The sequence below is a fragment of the Hemiscyllium ocellatum genome, chromosome 48, assembly GCF_020745735.1.
Source record: "Hemiscyllium ocellatum isolate sHemOce1 chromosome 48, sHemOce1.pat.X.cur, whole genome shotgun sequence".
Lineage (NCBI taxonomy): Eukaryota > Metazoa > Chordata > Chondrichthyes > Orectolobiformes > Hemiscylliidae > Hemiscyllium > Hemiscyllium ocellatum.
In genome coordinates, this window is record NC_083448.1 from 17,935,431 (window position 1) to 17,952,637 (window position 17,207).

At 38.5% G+C, this 17,207-nt stretch overlaps 1 protein-coding gene across 1 annotated transcript in view; it reads left to right on the forward strand.

Annotated features, from left to right (window-relative positions):
• The first annotated feature begins 7,775 nt into the window (after positions 1 to 7,775).
• Positions 7,776 to 17,207, forward strand: part of LOC132836913 (phosphatidylethanolamine-binding protein 4) — a 353,288-nt gene continuing 343,856 nt past the window's right edge. The window contains exons 1-2 of the mRNA XM_060856479.1: positions 7,776 to 7,801; positions 8,087 to 8,219. Of these exons, the coding sequence (XP_060712462.1) occupies positions 7,776 to 7,801; positions 8,087 to 8,219 (159 nt within the window). The remainder of the gene's footprint in view (positions 7,802 to 8,086; positions 8,220 to 17,207) is intronic.

Genomic DNA, 17,207 nt, shown 5'->3' on the forward strand with positions numbered 1-17,207 from the left:
GGGGAGGGGTGGGGGTGGGGCGCTCACTGTTAACTCTAGCTCGGTATTATATCTAAATCCTATTAAGGAGCGCCCGGGTCAAGGGTGGGACACTGTTTGGGAGAGGATATGGTGGACCTTTAGAAAGGAAGTAAGGCCCCCTGAGAACAAGGGGGAGGATCTCCATTCAAACATGTTTTTTTTTTGTTCTTATTGTTTGGAAATAGTTTCCTTTTTATTATACTGTTATGAGTGTATTAGAGAACATTTTCTCTTGTTTGAAGGATGTAAGTGACTCAACTATACACTCTGGATAATTGTGGATTAGATTAGTAGTTAACTGAGTTTCATTGTTTTTCTTTCTTCTTTAGTATCATTCCTTTGAATTTTGATGATTATATATTTAAGATCTATTTTTATATTAATGTTTGTGCTTGAAAGTTCTGTTTATTTTTGTAAATCTGTCAAAATATTAAATTTCTAATAAAAATATCTTTAAAAAAAACCTTGTTCCATTCCTCCACTGGTCGCAAAGAATTTCACATTTAACCGGGGAGATATTTGTGCCTGAGATGTACAAATCATGCTGAATTTAGCTCAGTATTAGAAACAAATCAACTTGGTTTATGAAAGTACAAGACGTCAAGCAGCAGATCATGATAGCCATGAATGGCCTGAGGCAGTGGAGCTGAGTTGTTCACCAGATCTTCGTCCAATCAGTGTGATGGTGAAACAGGGCAGCTGGAGCAATCAAATGAACTCTTGTTGGGGGGAGAAATGGAAGGAGGGCTGATGGGAAAAGAGAGCAACTAGACAAAAGATTCCTCAGCTAATTGGAAATCAGAGGGTTTGTTCATCTCTATTTTTTAAAACGCTCATTTTTATCTTTAATTTCACTTCATGTTTGTAATGCCCTGATGGCAGTGGAATAAAGGCCTTTGGATGAGCCATGTGTTGAAATCTTATCTTTTGCTACAAATCAAGACCCCTAATTTATTTAAAATACAACTTCAGCATAAGTATAAAGTTTATGAACAAAAGCCTTGCAAATATATTTAACACCCTTGGGGAAAAAATAGATACACAACAATCACCAAGGCTAGGGAAATAATGTAAATGTTGTTCAGAATGCTTTCTTCATGCTTGTATTTAAATTAAACTTAAAAACAGGATAGTTATGGGATGGTATTGTCACTCTGGAAAAGAAGGAACATCTGATGGCTTTATAAACTCCAAGTTATTTAAACAACACTGATGGTTGAATACGTTGCAATTTCTAATTAATTATGAATTTGCATAATCTATATTGGAGGAATAATAGCTACTTAATTTGGGGAGTAGAAGCTCTGGAAAGTGTGGTCACAAAACATATTCATTTTGAGAGGATAAAAAAGGCAAGTGATAATTAATTTGAGAGTTGACTGAGTATTATTTGAGGGGAAATTGAAATGCAGTATTTTGAGTTGTTCATTGGAGCAATGATAATAACTTGAACTGGTGTGAGGAAGTTGATGACTTTAAGGAACAATTCTGTAGCCTTACTATAAAGCAGTTATAATATCGCCCTGTAATTGAAGTGAAATATGTTTCAATATTGTACAGTTGCATGGTGCAATCTTACCTTCGGACAAATTATGTGATTTGATAACATATGTAAACTCTTACAACTTATTATACTTCACAGCTTGCAGCAATGGGAATTGAAAATAGGAAAACAGTCCATTTGATTGAGGTTGCATTCCATTTTTTTAAACAAATTCTCTCCATTCTTCTGAACGTGGAGCAGGTGTTACCTGAAGTTGACTTTGTTCTCATTTGATTGCGACGTGTGTACACGTGCAGCAGGGGTTACAAATAAGAGAAAAGAATGAGCATATAGCAGCACTAACAACTTCAGAGCGACCCAAAATGCCTTATTTCAGTTGATATTTTTCTTTTCTCAGACTTGGAGCTGAAGAGGCTGCTTGTGGTGGCCTGACACATTGAGACCAGTAACACTTGTCTTCAGCAAAGTTGAATGCTTTAGCTTTGCCATTTGGAAGTGCACTGTATTTGACACCAGTTCGAGCATCAAAAGTGATGTACTGGTTCTGTGGGTGACTTGGTTTGGTCTATCAGCTGGCATTTCTGTATTTCACTAAAAGGAACATGAAAAAGAACTTGAGGGCCCACTGATGCATTGTGTGCTAAGATAGACATTATGAATATGTTCAGACTGGGTTTGGAAGGTTCCAGAAATTGTTATCAAACACAAAGTCAAAATTACCATAGATCCAAGTATTGCAGATTTAAAATATATTCAGAACTTGTTTGAAATACTAGTAGGTCAAGCAGCATTTGTGGAGAGACACAGCATAAACATTCCATATTGGTGACCTTTTGTGTGAAAAATCAGTTGAGATTTAAAGCCAAGTTTCATGGTGCAGGGAAGAAAACACCCAAAAGTAGACTTTGAATGAGTGAAGTGAGGGAAAGATTAAATGACGCAAGATTTATAAGGATGGAAAAAGATGATGGTAATAGAATAAGTCAAGAGACAAACAGTGAATCAAAATGGGTATAAAATGATAACAGGAGAACAGCATGTTCTTTGTGAAATATTGGGATCCTTGGTTGTGTCCTGAAAATGTTGGACTTGATCATGAGTCTAAATACAAACCAAATGAACTGCAGATGCTGGAAATCAGAAACAAAAACACCAAGTGCTGGAAAAGCTCAGCAGGTCTGGCAGCATCTGTGGACAGAAATCAACGTGAGTATTTCAGGTCCAGTGATCCCCTACTATTCAGTTTTGAAGAAGGGTGACTGAAATTAAAACCTGAACTCTAATTTCTCTCCACAGGTGCTGCCAGACCTGCTGAGCTTTTCCAGCAATTTCAACTTTAGATCATGAATCAGTTGGGTTATAAAGTGATGGAACAAATGTTACAAATTGAAACTGACAAATCTTTGCTAATGTGTCTGCCCCCAATTACATTGGCTCACAGCTCTGTCCAATAAACATCAAGCAAGTTGGTGGATTGATGGGAGTTGTTAGAATTTGAAACTGCCACCACGTTATTAATTAGGGAGTGCGACAAAGTGGTACTTGACCAGATTAACACTCAACTTGTCTGAAGTGAGAAAAGCATTTTTGTAAAAGTAATGCAGGGTAAGTAAAGTCTAAAACATTTTTGGGACTGTTGACAAGAAAACTTTTTTTTTCTTTCTGAAATATAGTATGTTCTGGAAGAAAGCTATTAGCATGTAATATTAAAATGTAATTTCCTGTCAAATTTAGGGCTGCACTTTCAGATTGTATATGTCTAGACTTCATGTTTCTATGTGTTAAAGAGTCTTTCATGCATAATGTTTGACAGGCACTTGAGGAATAAGTATAGATTTTCTTTTTTTTTCAGCATGAAGTGGCCTGTGATTTTTTTGTTGGTTGGACTGGACATTGTCTCTTATCAGAGAGTTGCTTCTTTGATGAATGACGAAGAAACTATGTGTATTATTGAAAAAATGAGTGACAACAGCATTTGCAGGCAAGTAAGACCAAAAGTATGATTGAGTAACTCCAGTCTTAGCATGTGATCAACTGATGAAATGAGCTTCCACTCATAGCATGTTACAATGCGGTACAGGCCCTTCGGCCCTCTTCTTTGACGCATTGTAAATCACAACTGGGGAAAAGCAGTTGGTTGAAACTCGTCCTCACACAGCTCATAGTCATGTTACACTGGTGATATTCTGATTGAAAGAGACATTTTTAACATTGTTAGCGATTTGGCTGAAAAGCAAGCGAAGTTTAATACGTTGTAGTGCGTGCTGTTCACAATTAGCCCAATATCTACCTTTTGTCTTTTTTTTTTACTTGGATGTTCACTTGTTTGTGTATCCTCTGGAGTGATTTATCTTTATTCCTGTGATTATTTGAATGCGGAAAAACAGTGCTTGTCAGGAATAAATCAAGTGAGGAGTCCATATCAAAAATTTTTGTCTCACACTGGACAGTTCAACAATTGAAACACTTGGTGAATGATCAATAATGAATATTGTAAATTGGAATGATACACAGATGATAATTACAGAAGAATAGATAAGATAAAGAAACTGCATCGTCCACTTGTATAAGCATGATCCGTTTGTTAAAATTGAAGAAGTGTTCATTCAGATAAGTTCTGTTGTGCCTGTTTGATTTCATGAAGGCCAAGGAAGCTGACTTTGTGGCATTCTGTGAGGTCTGATGTAATCTTCTGCAGACCATTATTAAGTTTGCAGAAATATCTTGTTGACTCTTCGGCCAACTTGTTCCTGTTTGCCACTTTATGCATATCAATGTACTGGAACAGTCAGCATCCAGGAATATCCTAGAACAGCTACCAGAAGCTGACGCAGTCATTCTACACTAAGCAATGAGAGGCAGGGCTTCACAATATAATTGAAGTGTAGGCATCATGTTAAGCAATTAACTGAAGCACACACAAGGGTGGTGCGAAGGATAATAGTGATAATTGAATATAGGAGCAAGAGTCGGCCATTCATCCTTTTCATCATACAGTGCAATCATGGCTGATCTGCAACTTAACTCCAAATATCTGCCTGTGGTCCATATGTCTTAATACCTTAAAAAAGTCTTCTCTCTCAGTTTTAAAAGGAACAAGAGATGCAGCTTCGACTACCCTTTGTGAAAGAGAGTTTCAAGCCTCTCCTACACTTCATGTTGAAGTACTTCCTAACATCTCTCTTGAACAGCCTGGCCCTAATTCTCAGACTTGTGTCCCCTAGTTCTAAAACTTGTTTATTCTGCAGAGCATTAGATTGAAAGTAAAGTTTCTTTGCAATGTGAGAAGGACTTTGCAGAGTGAGATGCAGTGAACTGTTTGAATAGACTGAGCCTGAACTTTGCAGTGAATATGACGTGCATGTGCACAAACACACATGGGGCAGAGACATCATCATAAATTACCGCACTTGCAAGATCATTATACTTGTTTTGTCATAGTGCACAAACTATGGATTTGTACATTTTGTGACAGATTACTGTTTCTAAGTCTTGTTGCAGACATATTGTTGTGGATAAGTTATTATTTCTAAGTATTGTGCATAATTTGTGCTTTTGATTTTCAGTTGGTCTATGAGACAAGTAAATTATAAACTATAATTTTGAGAAGATCTGTTAAGGATTTGGATATTGCATCATGGTTCTGATTGTACTGGTACTTTTAATGTTTTGTGCAATTATAGTTTTGGAAAAATACAGGTCATATAATTGTGTGTTTGACAGTAGAATGCCATATAAATGCTGAGCACCAACTATCAATGAACCTGGATTATATTAATTTTGGGTAGATGAGACAAAAGAAAGAAAATTATGACTTTTATGACTCTCTTAAAAAGGACCCAGTGCTTTTCTCTTCATGAACCTTCAAATCTCATGTCACTTTCTTACTTTTGTGATACTTTTATATTTCTCATTTGAAAGCAGCTATCAAGTTTTTTTGCTATATATTAAATGGTTATTGTCTCCCTGTTGAATTAAAAAAAACTGTCATTATTGATCATGGCATACCTCTTCATAACCTGAGTATCTGTGTTAGATGTTTCTTCAGTATCCCGAACAATCGTAAAATCTTCTTCAATTCTTCAATTGTTGTTCACTACAGCAACTTTCCCACACAACACCACCCTCCTTGTTAAGATCTTACTAAAGTTTTCTTCAATGTTTGTAGATTCTTTACTGACCTTTGTAGAGCAAACACTTTACCCATCGGTATATGTGTCATTGAGCATGTGTCTTGGAAGTCCATGCTGTCCATGTCAATAGCATTGCCCTTACCAACAGTTATTTCTTCAAAAAAAATCCAGCAATTTAGTCAAAATATGATTTTTCATAAAGTTTGTTCATTTTTCATGAGTTTTCATGCATGTTTTCTTTGACCCATGTTTGCCCAAGGAAATATTCATTTTGTATTGAGCGATTGTTTCCAGAAGTCTCCCAGCCCTCCCATTCGAAGTACTGTTAACAGCAGCCTTTCGGAAATCAATGATGTTTTCATTTGAAGGTTTCTGATTATCACTTTCACTGCAGTCATGTTCATCGCTGTCTCCTTGTTTTGTTAATTGTGGCACATGACTGGTGATGATGCCACATTAAGTGATGAGCTAATTAACTCATCGTATCTCAGTAACAACAACATCAGCAAAGATAATTCCTGTGTTCTTGCAGTCTAAACCTTGAAGTGGATAGTGGTCCTTCCTTCAACATTTCATTGGAAGATGCTGTCCTGTCCACTTTAACACGAACTATTCCATGATTTAGTTTGTGTTTCAAAGACTGTGAGCCTGTAGTACCTAATTTGTGCCACAGGGTGGTACAGATGTGCTTTGTATTTTTTTCATTCTCAATTGCACCTCTGGCATTTGCTATAACTAAGACAAAGGAGACATTTGTTTGCAGTTGAACGTTTTTGAGACTCTGAATTCGATGTAATAAATGATTGATTAGTTCCATATTTCCACTGTTGGTAAAACCAGAACCTTGACTTTGGGTTCTGCCTCCATGACTAATTCAAAACAATATCTTTTTGTTTCTCTGGAGTCGCTTTCAAGGATCAATAGAGTTTGGTCCACTGATAAAGAATTAACTAAATATAGATATGGCTCCTAATAACAACAAAGGTATTGCTATTTCACTCTGTCACCATCTCACCATTCTTTTCTGTCCTGTAATTACAGTGTGCAATTGTTCTTAAGTATCAGATACAGCCGCCACATGTTTTATCCTTGCCCTGCAATGGCATCTTGTGTAACAAGTAAAAACATTGTATAAATAGAACATGTTAAATGTAACATAATGTGTATATGCATCTCTTTGAGACAGCAATATAATTCACAAACCAGAAGGAGATGAATGATTGGTGATTTCCCATTTGATATTATTGTCAGAGGATAAGAAGCTTGCTAGTCCATGAGAAGAGTTCCCCACACTTCTGCAAGCAATACTGTGGTTCTTTAACTTTCACTTAAATAAATTAATGGGATTGAAGATAACTTTGCCAGAAGTTCAATAGTTTTGACAGCAAAACATTGTGAAACACCAGTGCGTTACATGTATAATGTGCCTTTAATGTGTTAAAACTGCCCAAGGCACTTCACAGGAATATTATAAGGCAAGATTTGACAGTGTGACAAAAGGGTATATGTGACCAATTGATTTAAATCTTTACTGAAGAGTTAGATTTTTGAGGGATGTTATGAAGGAAGAAGGAGCAAAAGGCCTGGTGAGATGTAGGGAGGGAATTCCAGAGATTGTGACTTTGGCAGCGCTAACTCTTTCAGGTAATACTTAAGAGATGAGCATGAGAGGAACTCAGAGACCTCTCAGGATTGTGGGGCTGGGGTAACTTGTACAGCAAGGGACAGCTTTTTGATTTGAAAATGAAAGGCTGCGAATGTTCAAATGGAAATGTTGCCAAACCAGGGTCTGGTTAGAGACATAAAACAGGGCTGTTTGTAACTCTGCTACTTAGGACACAGGCAACAGACAGAGGTTTGAATATTGGAATTCTTTTGAAGCTATTACACAAGAATGTTCAATGAGACAATATACTTAGATCTTGATGTGAGCTTTAAACTTACCACAGTTAAGGACAATTTTTGTCATGCTTATGGTGATCTGAGCAGGAACATTGGAACCCTTGGCAAGGTGTTTTACTTCTTCACTTGCTGAAGGCCAGATTCGATTTGTGTTGTTCCTAGTGTTCCACATTTAGTTTTGTACTGTTATGGCAAACCTCTGGGGCAGATAGATCATGAACCTGGCCCTACTGGCCGGGAGGTAGGAACCCATTTCCACTGTTTGGTGGTTATAATGAACAAAGTTATCACCTGTAAAAACAGAAATTGCTGTGACAGGTCAGCAGGTCTGGCATGATCTGTGGAGAGAAATCAGAACAAATCTTACAGGTCCTTCCTCAGATATTGGAAAATCTCTGTGACAGGAGAGTTTATTAAAATAGAAGTTGGGATTTCTTCATCATTTGAAATAAAACCTTTCGAGAATTTTAGAATTTTGCACTTTCCCTTCTGTTGGCAATTATTAAAATATTTTGTTTATTTTTAGAGGGGAGCTCGTTGTGATTTATCCAGATTTGGGAAATGCAGCCTGCACTGTCATCCCAAGATGCCGTCAGTTTCGAAGACTGCTGAGTAAAGAATGGGGAGAACCACGTGTAAAATTTGTTCAAGCTAACAAGGTATCACATAAACATGGCTTGTAGTGCTGTTATTACTTTTAGTACAATTAGCTACAGCAATATGAGAGGCATCAGAAGGAATTAGAGGTAACACTATTGGAATTGAATAGATGAGGCATAAGGGAGGAGCTGGGCAGAATTGACTGAGAGAGGAGCCCAGCAAGAAAGACAGTGGAACAGTAATGGCAGGAGTTTCTGGGATTACATCAGGAGACACAGCAAAAATTCATCCCTAGGAGAAAGAAGCATGGTACAGGGAGGATGAGGCAACTATGGCTGACAGGGATAGCAAAAAAGCAAAAGAGAAAGCATATAATGTGGTGAAGAGCAGTGGGAAACCAAAGGATTGAGAAGCTTATAAAGACCACCAGAGGGCAATAAAAAATGAAATAAGGAAGGATAAGATTAAATATGAGGGTATACTGGTCATTAATATGAAGGAAGACTGTAAGAGTCTCTTTAGATATATAAAGAGCAAAAGAGAGGCAAAAGTGGACATTGGCCGCTGGAGAGATAGTATTGGGGAACAAAGAATTGGTGGATTAACTGAATAATTACTTCACGCCAGTCTTCATGATGGAAGACATGAGTAATATCCTAAAAATTCAGGACAGTGAGGGAGCAGAGCTGAGTATGGTCGCCATCGCCACGGATAAGGTGTTCGAAAAACTGAATGGCCTGAAGATGGATAAATATCCTCGGCCAAGTGGACAACACTGCACAGTTCCAAAGTAGATAGTCGAAGAGAAGGTGGAGGTGTTAGTGGCGATTTTTCAGGAATTGCTGGAGTCTAGGAGGGTCCCAGAGAACTGGAAAATCGCAAACGTGACACCCTGTTAAAAAGGGACTAAGGCAAAAGATAGAAAATGACAGGCACATCAGCCTAACCTCAGTCGTGGGTAAGATTTTGGAATCCATTGTGAAGGTTGAGATTTCTGAATATTTGCAAGTGTATGGTAAAATAGGGCAAACTCAGCATGGTTTCATCAAGGGGAGGTCATGTCTGACAAATATGCTAGAATGTTTTGCCAAGGTAACAAGCATGTAAGACCAAAGAGAGCCAATGGATGTTATCTACCTGGACTGCAAGAATGCCTTTGACAAGATGCTGCACTGGAGGCTACTGAGTAAGATAAGGACCCCTGGTGTCAGAGGCAAGGTGCAAGCATGCATCGAAGATTGGCTGTCTCTCAGAAAGCAGAGAGTGGGGACACATCTCCGGATAGTAGTCAGTGACAAGTGGCGTTCCGCAAGGCTCAGTGTTGGGACCACACCTTTTCACTTTATAAATTAATAATCTATGTGAAGGAACTGAGGGCAATCTGGCTGAGTTTGCAGATGATACAAATATAGGTAGAGGGCAGGCAGAATTGAGGAGGTTGGGAGGCTGCAGAAGGATTTGTACAGGTTAAGAGAGTGGGCAAAGAACTGGTAGACTGAGTACATCTTGTGAAAGTGTGAGATCATGCACTTCGAAGAATAGAAGCATGGACTATTTTCTAAATGGGGTGAAAATTCTGAAGTGTAGAGACTTGGCAGTTCTCGTCTCGGATTCTCAAAAGATAAATTTGCATGTTGAGTCAATAGTTAGGAAGGCAAATGCAATGTTGGCATTTATTTTGAGAGGACTTCAATATGAAAGCAGGAATGTATCTCTAAAGCTTTAAAAGTCTTTGGTCAAACCAGCTTTGGAGTATTGTGCGCAGTTTTGGGCCCCATATCTTAGGAAGGATGTACTGGCCCTCGAACAGGTTGGAGGATGTTCACAAGAATGGACCCAGGCATGAAAAGCTTAACATGTGAGGACTTGGGGACTATACCGTGGGCGGCACGGTGTCACAGTGGTTAGCACTGCTGCCTCACAGCGCCTGAGACCTGGGTTCAATTCCCGACTCAGGCGACTGTGTGGAGTTTGCACGTTCTTTTCGTGTCTGCGTGGGTTTCCTCCCACAGTCCAAAGATGTGCAGGTTAGGTGAATTGGCCATGCTAAATTGCCCGTAGTGTTAGGTAAGGGGTAAATGTAGGGGTATGGGTGAGCCGCGCTTCGGTGGGTCGGTGTGGACTTGTTGGGCCAAAGGGCCTGTTTCCACACTGTAAGTAATCTAATCGAATCTAATCAATACTCTTAAGTTCAGAAGGATGAGGGGGCATCTCATTGAAACTTGCAGAATGCTGAATGGCCTGGACGGAATGGATGTTATGAAGATGTTTCCATTGATAGGAGAGACTAGGACTCGAGGGCACATCCTTAGAGTAAAGGAAGACCTTTTAGCCTGGAGATGAGGAGAAACATCTTCAGCCAGAGAGTGGTGAATCTATGGAATTCACTGCCATAGAAAGCTGTGGGTGCCAGGCCATTCAGTATATTTAAGATAGCCATAGATTCTTGACTGTCCAGGGGATCAAGGGTTATGGGGAGAAAACTGGAGAATGGGGTTGAGAAGCTTATCAGCTAAAGCAGACTTGATGTGCTGAATGGTCTGATTTCTGCTCCTGTGTCTTAGGTTTTGAAGGGCTATCCTGTCAATGATGTATCTGTAACATTTTTTCAGGTGAGAAGAGTGGAAAATGAATAGCAGGAATTGTAGAATAACACTAAAGTTGGCTGTACTTCGAATAGATAACTCTTTAGAATAGGGAGTTATTACAGTTCAGTGACACAGATTCTAATTTACAGTAAGCTCTGTATTGTACCACAGAGTGGTGCAATTGTCTTTAGAGTGTACAGGAATTGCTTTCTCTTTGTCTACCTGCAGTGATGTGTGAAATATGTGTTGTGACAACTATATTTCATTCCTTCCATTTTGAATAAAATTTAATTCATACTGTATGAAATCAATTATAAATAGCATGTAATTAAATTTCAGGCCCAGTGCCATGTTTCAGGGTTGAACTTGCTGACAGTTATCCTTAGTTGTCTACTTTTGGAAGTAGAGGGGAAAGAATAAAAGGGAACCTGAGGGGCAACTTTTTTACAGAGGGTGATATGCATATGGAATGAACTGCCAGCAGAAGTGGCTGAGGCAGGTACATTAACAACATTTATAAGGCATTTGGGCAAATACATGGACAAGAAAGGATTAGAAGGAATGGGCCAAGTGCAGGGAAATGGGGTTAGCATGGGTGGCATGGACCAGTTTGGGTCAAAGGGCTTGTCTCCATGCTGTAGTACTAAATGACTCCATAACTCTATTCAACCATGTTGATGATACACTTCCAAGTTGTGGATTGAGCTGAAATTTGAGCAAGGTTTGATGCAAGAATAAATCCAGGTCAGAAGCTACGCACAGAGAGCAATCACAGTTGGTTGCAATCTTGCTGGGATGTGATATGCTGCTTGGTACTAGGGAGTTAAGAGCACTTGGTTATGAGGCTGAAGAATTTGGTCTCAGAATTAAGGCTGTAGGCGATGGCAATTTTGGATTGAACCAGTGTTGGGTGAAAGCTGCAAATCTTGTCTTGGATTGAGTGTTGAACTGAATTCCAGGCTCAAACTGAGGTCTCTTGCTGCATTGAAATGGTCCTTGAGTTACAGAGTTGACTTAGGATTCACTGTGCAATTCAAGGATGAGCACAACTTTGAATCTACACTTGTAAGGATTTGTAAGAATATGAACACATCTCTGAACTCGACAGTGTAGCTGATCTTTTTCTTACGGATTTATCCATTTAAAGCTGTCCTCTGGGGTTTGGGAATCACATAATCGTCATGATATAATCAATATCAATGGTAAGTCAATTCAAAGGAAGTGGACAGGCTGAAGCATGTACTTAATTATTTGTGTTTTAGAACATTAACAATAATCAGCTAGAATTTATGTTCTGTTAATCCTCAAGTGATATGCGTGGACCAGATTAGATTTAATAGTTGCTTAAGCCTATTTTCTTCCCCTCGATATTTTTAAGCAATTAAGTAATGATTTGACGATAAATGGATCAGAGAGTGAGATTACAGGGGAAATAATGTAACAGTAGATGGCAATAGAACAATTGAGTTTCACTCAGGGTTCCTGTGAGCAGTGACGTGATTTCTATGTAACTCGCACCTTGCCACGGGTTCTCTGGAGTGTGCTGAATGTAGATTTTCTTCACTAATCACTTGCAGGTTGTTATTCAAAAATCATGTCAGAAGAATGTGGCAATCTTGTATCATGGAAATTAAAAATATAAGGCTTAGAGCACTTCCAAGTCAGCTGCAGGGAAAAAAAGGTCGTGACATTGCTTGTCTTATGAATTATCATGTAAATCAGGTAGTGATTTTTAGAACTTTAATTTAAACTCTGATTCAAATTACTGTGTAAGTTTGACTCTGAAAATTTGTGATACCATCTGAATATAGTAATTAAATTAATGTGTTACAATCATTTGTAATAATCCATTATTCTGTTAATAACAAACACATTTTAGACTGAAGCTCCAAATGAAATTGTTTTTGGACCCCTGCAGTTGTGTTCTGGCATTTTTAAATGACTGTTTTATGGGATATATTTTAACTCCTTATTCAGCATTTTGTGTTGAATGCTTCAGAAGTGCAGTGTTTAACACTGGTGAATGTGGAATTACAGATAGGTTTTAATTAAATCTTTGCTGTTTTGCTGGTTAGTATTGTTCTCTATCTGTTCATCTGTCCTTGAAGAAGATTATTGAACTGATATATGAAGACAAACATTGTTTGTGAAGAAAGTTGCATGAACTGGATGGAGTGCCTCTGTTTAGTTACCAGAATCAATTTTTATACTTAATGATTTTACTTGCAACTTCATTCCATTTCTTAATGGTTCCATAATAACATTTTGATGGCCAATAAAAATAAGCATATTTCCTGTTGTGGCAGTTTGATACCACTGCTAACGGATGTCAGATAACACAAAATCATGCAGTCAAATATGAGTCATGAGTCATAATTGCTACTTTTATTTAATAAGGATGAAGGATTTGTTGAAGAAGTTAACAGAACAGGGTTGTTTTGTATTTGAAGTACATGTTGCCATATTTGCTTATTTCAGTTTTGTTCGGTTTTCCAGTTTTGCTGGTGGGGAAGGCAAACAATGTTTTGTGAAGATAGATATCGTGGCAAATATGTTTTTGAGAGAAAATCGTGATTTTAATGCTCGTGGGGACCTGGACAAGAATACTTTGTAAATATTTTGTCTAGTCTTCAGTTTCGTCATATGAGGCAACTGCAATAAGTACCTGGACATAAAAATGTTTGGCTGTGACACTTCAATCAATAAAGTACAGAGAATTGTACAATTTAATGCAGTGTTTAATTATTTGCAGTTGCGTGAATAAAGCTGTACCACGTTGCTGCTCTTAAATTTATCGATAAATACCAAATAATGAACAGGGAAAGAAACAATCCATTCTCATCCTGGATTGTGTGAGTTCATGAAAGATTGCAAAATTGTGGCTATGCACATGCATTTAAATTTCTGACAAAATTGAACCCAGGAATGCAATTTTGAGCACATTGTTGGAGCAATTTCCAGATTGTGCTGAAAGCAGAGACTGCCTAAACATGTTGTCAAAAAATATGTTGAACTCTTTGGGCAAGTGTTTGCCAAGTAACCATTTCAGTTGTGTTTTGGAATCTTTGTCATCTCCTCAAATGTTGGGACTAAGCATCTTTTTTGCTTTATGTGACCAGTGCTCTGGCTTTATGTACAATTTGTTTCATCAGGTATGAATGCTCAAGCTTGTAAGTTAGTTGTTTTAGGATAGCACAAAACTGAAGTATCAGTGGTGTTCGAAAAATGTAAATTGATGTTAATTCAGCTGGGGGTATGCTGGGGAATAACAAAATATATTTTTCTCACTTCTCCCAATTTATTTTCATTCATTTCCCTGAACTTGTGTCACCAAAGTAGCTGAATTTGGTTGATGGAAAACTGCTGCACTAAGAGGTAAGTTAGCTGAGCGAGAACGTTGGGCAACAGATGTACTTTTTATTGTGAAAATGTGCTATTTGCTGATGGAGCCAACGTGTCCATGTGTTTCCCAGTAGGTCGCCAAAGAGGTTATTCTTTGTGAGAGGTTGAACATTTAATGTTGATTAACTGTTCAATTGTGCAGAGATTTACTCGTAAAGACTAATGATTTTCTCACCAAATATCCGACCAAAATTACACTTTCCTGCTTGAATCATGGGATAGTGATTTTCCTTCATATTTTCTCTTGCACAGGAAAAATCATGTTAAACTGACATATTTCATTGAGGTGGCCAATTGTTCAGTACCTTTGTTGCTTAACAGTGCCAGCAGCATAACAGAGCTGTCCAATGTTATAATGGTGAGTTCCCAATTATTCTGGACTTATTGCAGACCTCATAGAGCTCTGAGGTGCTTGAGTGCATGAATTGTAAGAAATTAGTATGCTATTGAAACAAGTTGCAAGGAAAGGTCATGGAATGTCATCATTTATTGCAAAAAGGTATTGAATAGAAAAGTCAGGATATTATGCTTGAATTATACGCACCAGCAAGACCACATCTGGAGTACTATGAACAAAAGTGGTCTTAAGGCATAACGTACTGCTTGATGTATTTCAGAGGAGGCTTACTGTATATTGATTGGAATGGGTGGGTTGTCTGTCGAGAAAAGGTTGTATGGACGAGGCTTATATCTCGTCGAGTTTTGAAGAGTAATAAGTGAGTTGTTTGAAACATGAAAGATCCTGGGGAGTCTTGATCTTTCTTCTCTGAGAATCTAGAATGAGTAGAACACGCAACATCCCCGAGCTGCAGAATGTTGGGTTTCTCTTCCTGTGGGTCGCCAGATGTGATGGGGTTGGTATGAGAGTGTTTGAAGCTCTGAGCTGTTTTATTTAACTTTATTTTTATTTATTCACAGGATGTGAGTGTCACAGGTTGGGCCAGCATTTATTACTCATCCCGAATTGTCGTGAGGGCAGTTAAATTTTGATATTACTGTAGGTCTTGAGTCACATGTTGCCAAACCAGATAAGAACATTTTCAGAACACAATGTGTTTTTCATGGTAATTGAAGTTCTTTCATGGTCATCATGGGACTCATATTTTCAGACTTTCATTGGATTCACATTCCATCATTGCAAAATATTCAGCACCATTTAAGACTCCTGAGGTACTGGAGCAGTCCATGTTTAAATGCAACAAGGACTTGGGCTGCAAAATGGTGAGTGATATTCATGCAATGACCGACTGGAATAGGAGATAATCTATGTTCTGTGACATTCAATGTTATTAGTGTCACTGAACCTCCCATCTCAAAATCCTAGATATGACCATTGACCAGAAATTCAAGTGGCCTCACCTTATCAAGGCAGTGGCTACAAGAGGAGGTTCGAGGCTGTAATACTTCAACAAATAACTTGCCAAAGCCTATTCACAAGGCACAAGTCAGAAGCATGCTGGAATACTCCCCACTTGACTGAATGGATGCAGCTCCAACAACAATCAGAACAAAGCAGCCCACTTGATTCGCACTGCATCCACAAGCATTCATTCTTTCTAACACCAATGCTCAGTATCCATTGTGTGTACTATCTGCAAGTTGCATTGCAGAAATTCGCCAAAGAACCTGACACAGGACCATCCAAACCCCCTTCTATCCAGAAGAACAGGGACAGCAGATATGTGGGAATACCATCACCTGCAAGGTCCCCTCCATACCATTCACAATCCAGACTTGGAAATATATCACCATTCCTTCAGTATTGATGGGTCAAAGTCCTGGTATTCCCTAACAGGGCATTATGGGTCAACCTACAGTGCATGGACTGCAGAGGTTTAAGAAGACAGCTCATTATCACTTCCTCAAGGGCAACTAGGGATTTGCAGCAAATGTTAGCCAGCCAGGAATGCCTACAACCCACGAGTGAATTTAATAAAAATCTGCTGTGGCAGGATTTGACCTCAGATTATGGGTCTCTGGATTAGGAGTCTAGTAATTATACCACCAGGCCATTGCTTCCTCTTGAGTTGACTGATTGTTGATTGAGACAGAGATAAGGAGAATTTATTATGTTTGAGGGCTGTTAGCCTTTGTAACTATTCTGCAGAAGGCAGTGAAAGAAGAATCTTTGAACATTTTTGAAGATAGATAGATCAATTCTTGATAACTGAGTGGGTGAAACATTTTTAAGGGTGAGTAGACTGTAGATTCATCATATCAGTCACGATTGGATTGAAAAACAGGCTGAAGGGGCCGAGTGGCTTTGTTGTCTTTGAATGTATTGATTTTAGAAATCTGGCCGTTTGCCAACAGTCACATCCTCCACATAACGGAATTCTGTTTCTTCTATCTATTTCATCAATGTCCATTAGGTCAGTTATCAAAACCATATTGAACATTCAAGTCATTGTCAACTTTATGATGATGCATTCTTTGTAAGGTAATCATTAGTACCAGTACTTTTTTTAAAAATTGAAGTTCAGATAGTGAGGATGGTTTCTCATGATTAATTTTCTTGTATCAGTCATGAACATTAGCAAAGAACAGGCCCAAATTGCATGGATTATTTGAGGTCTTTCCATTGATATTATCTGATGTGAGTCAGATCTGTTCACGAGACAGGGCATGTCTTTGTTTATCCAGGTATTCAGCCTGCGAATCATTTTTATTGTTAGCTTGAAAACACAAGTCAATTTCTGGAGGTGGAACTGAGAGTGACATTACATGATAAAGAATGCTGATGACTTTCTTCCATGTTCCCTCATCCTCACACTGTGCAGTGTAAGATGGATGTGATAATTGCAGCTAACCAATAGGAAGAATATGACTTGAGAAACTTCTTCACCCAGAGAGTGGTGGGTGTATGGAATGCTCTGCCCCAGAAGGCTGTGGAGGCCAAGTCTCTGGATACTTTCAAGAAAGAATTGGATAGAGCTCTTAAGGATAGTGGAATCAAGGGTTATGGGGATAAGGCAGGAACAGGATACTGATTGAGGATGATCAGCCATGATCACAATGAATGGTGATGCTGGCTCGAAGGGCAGAATGGCCTACTCC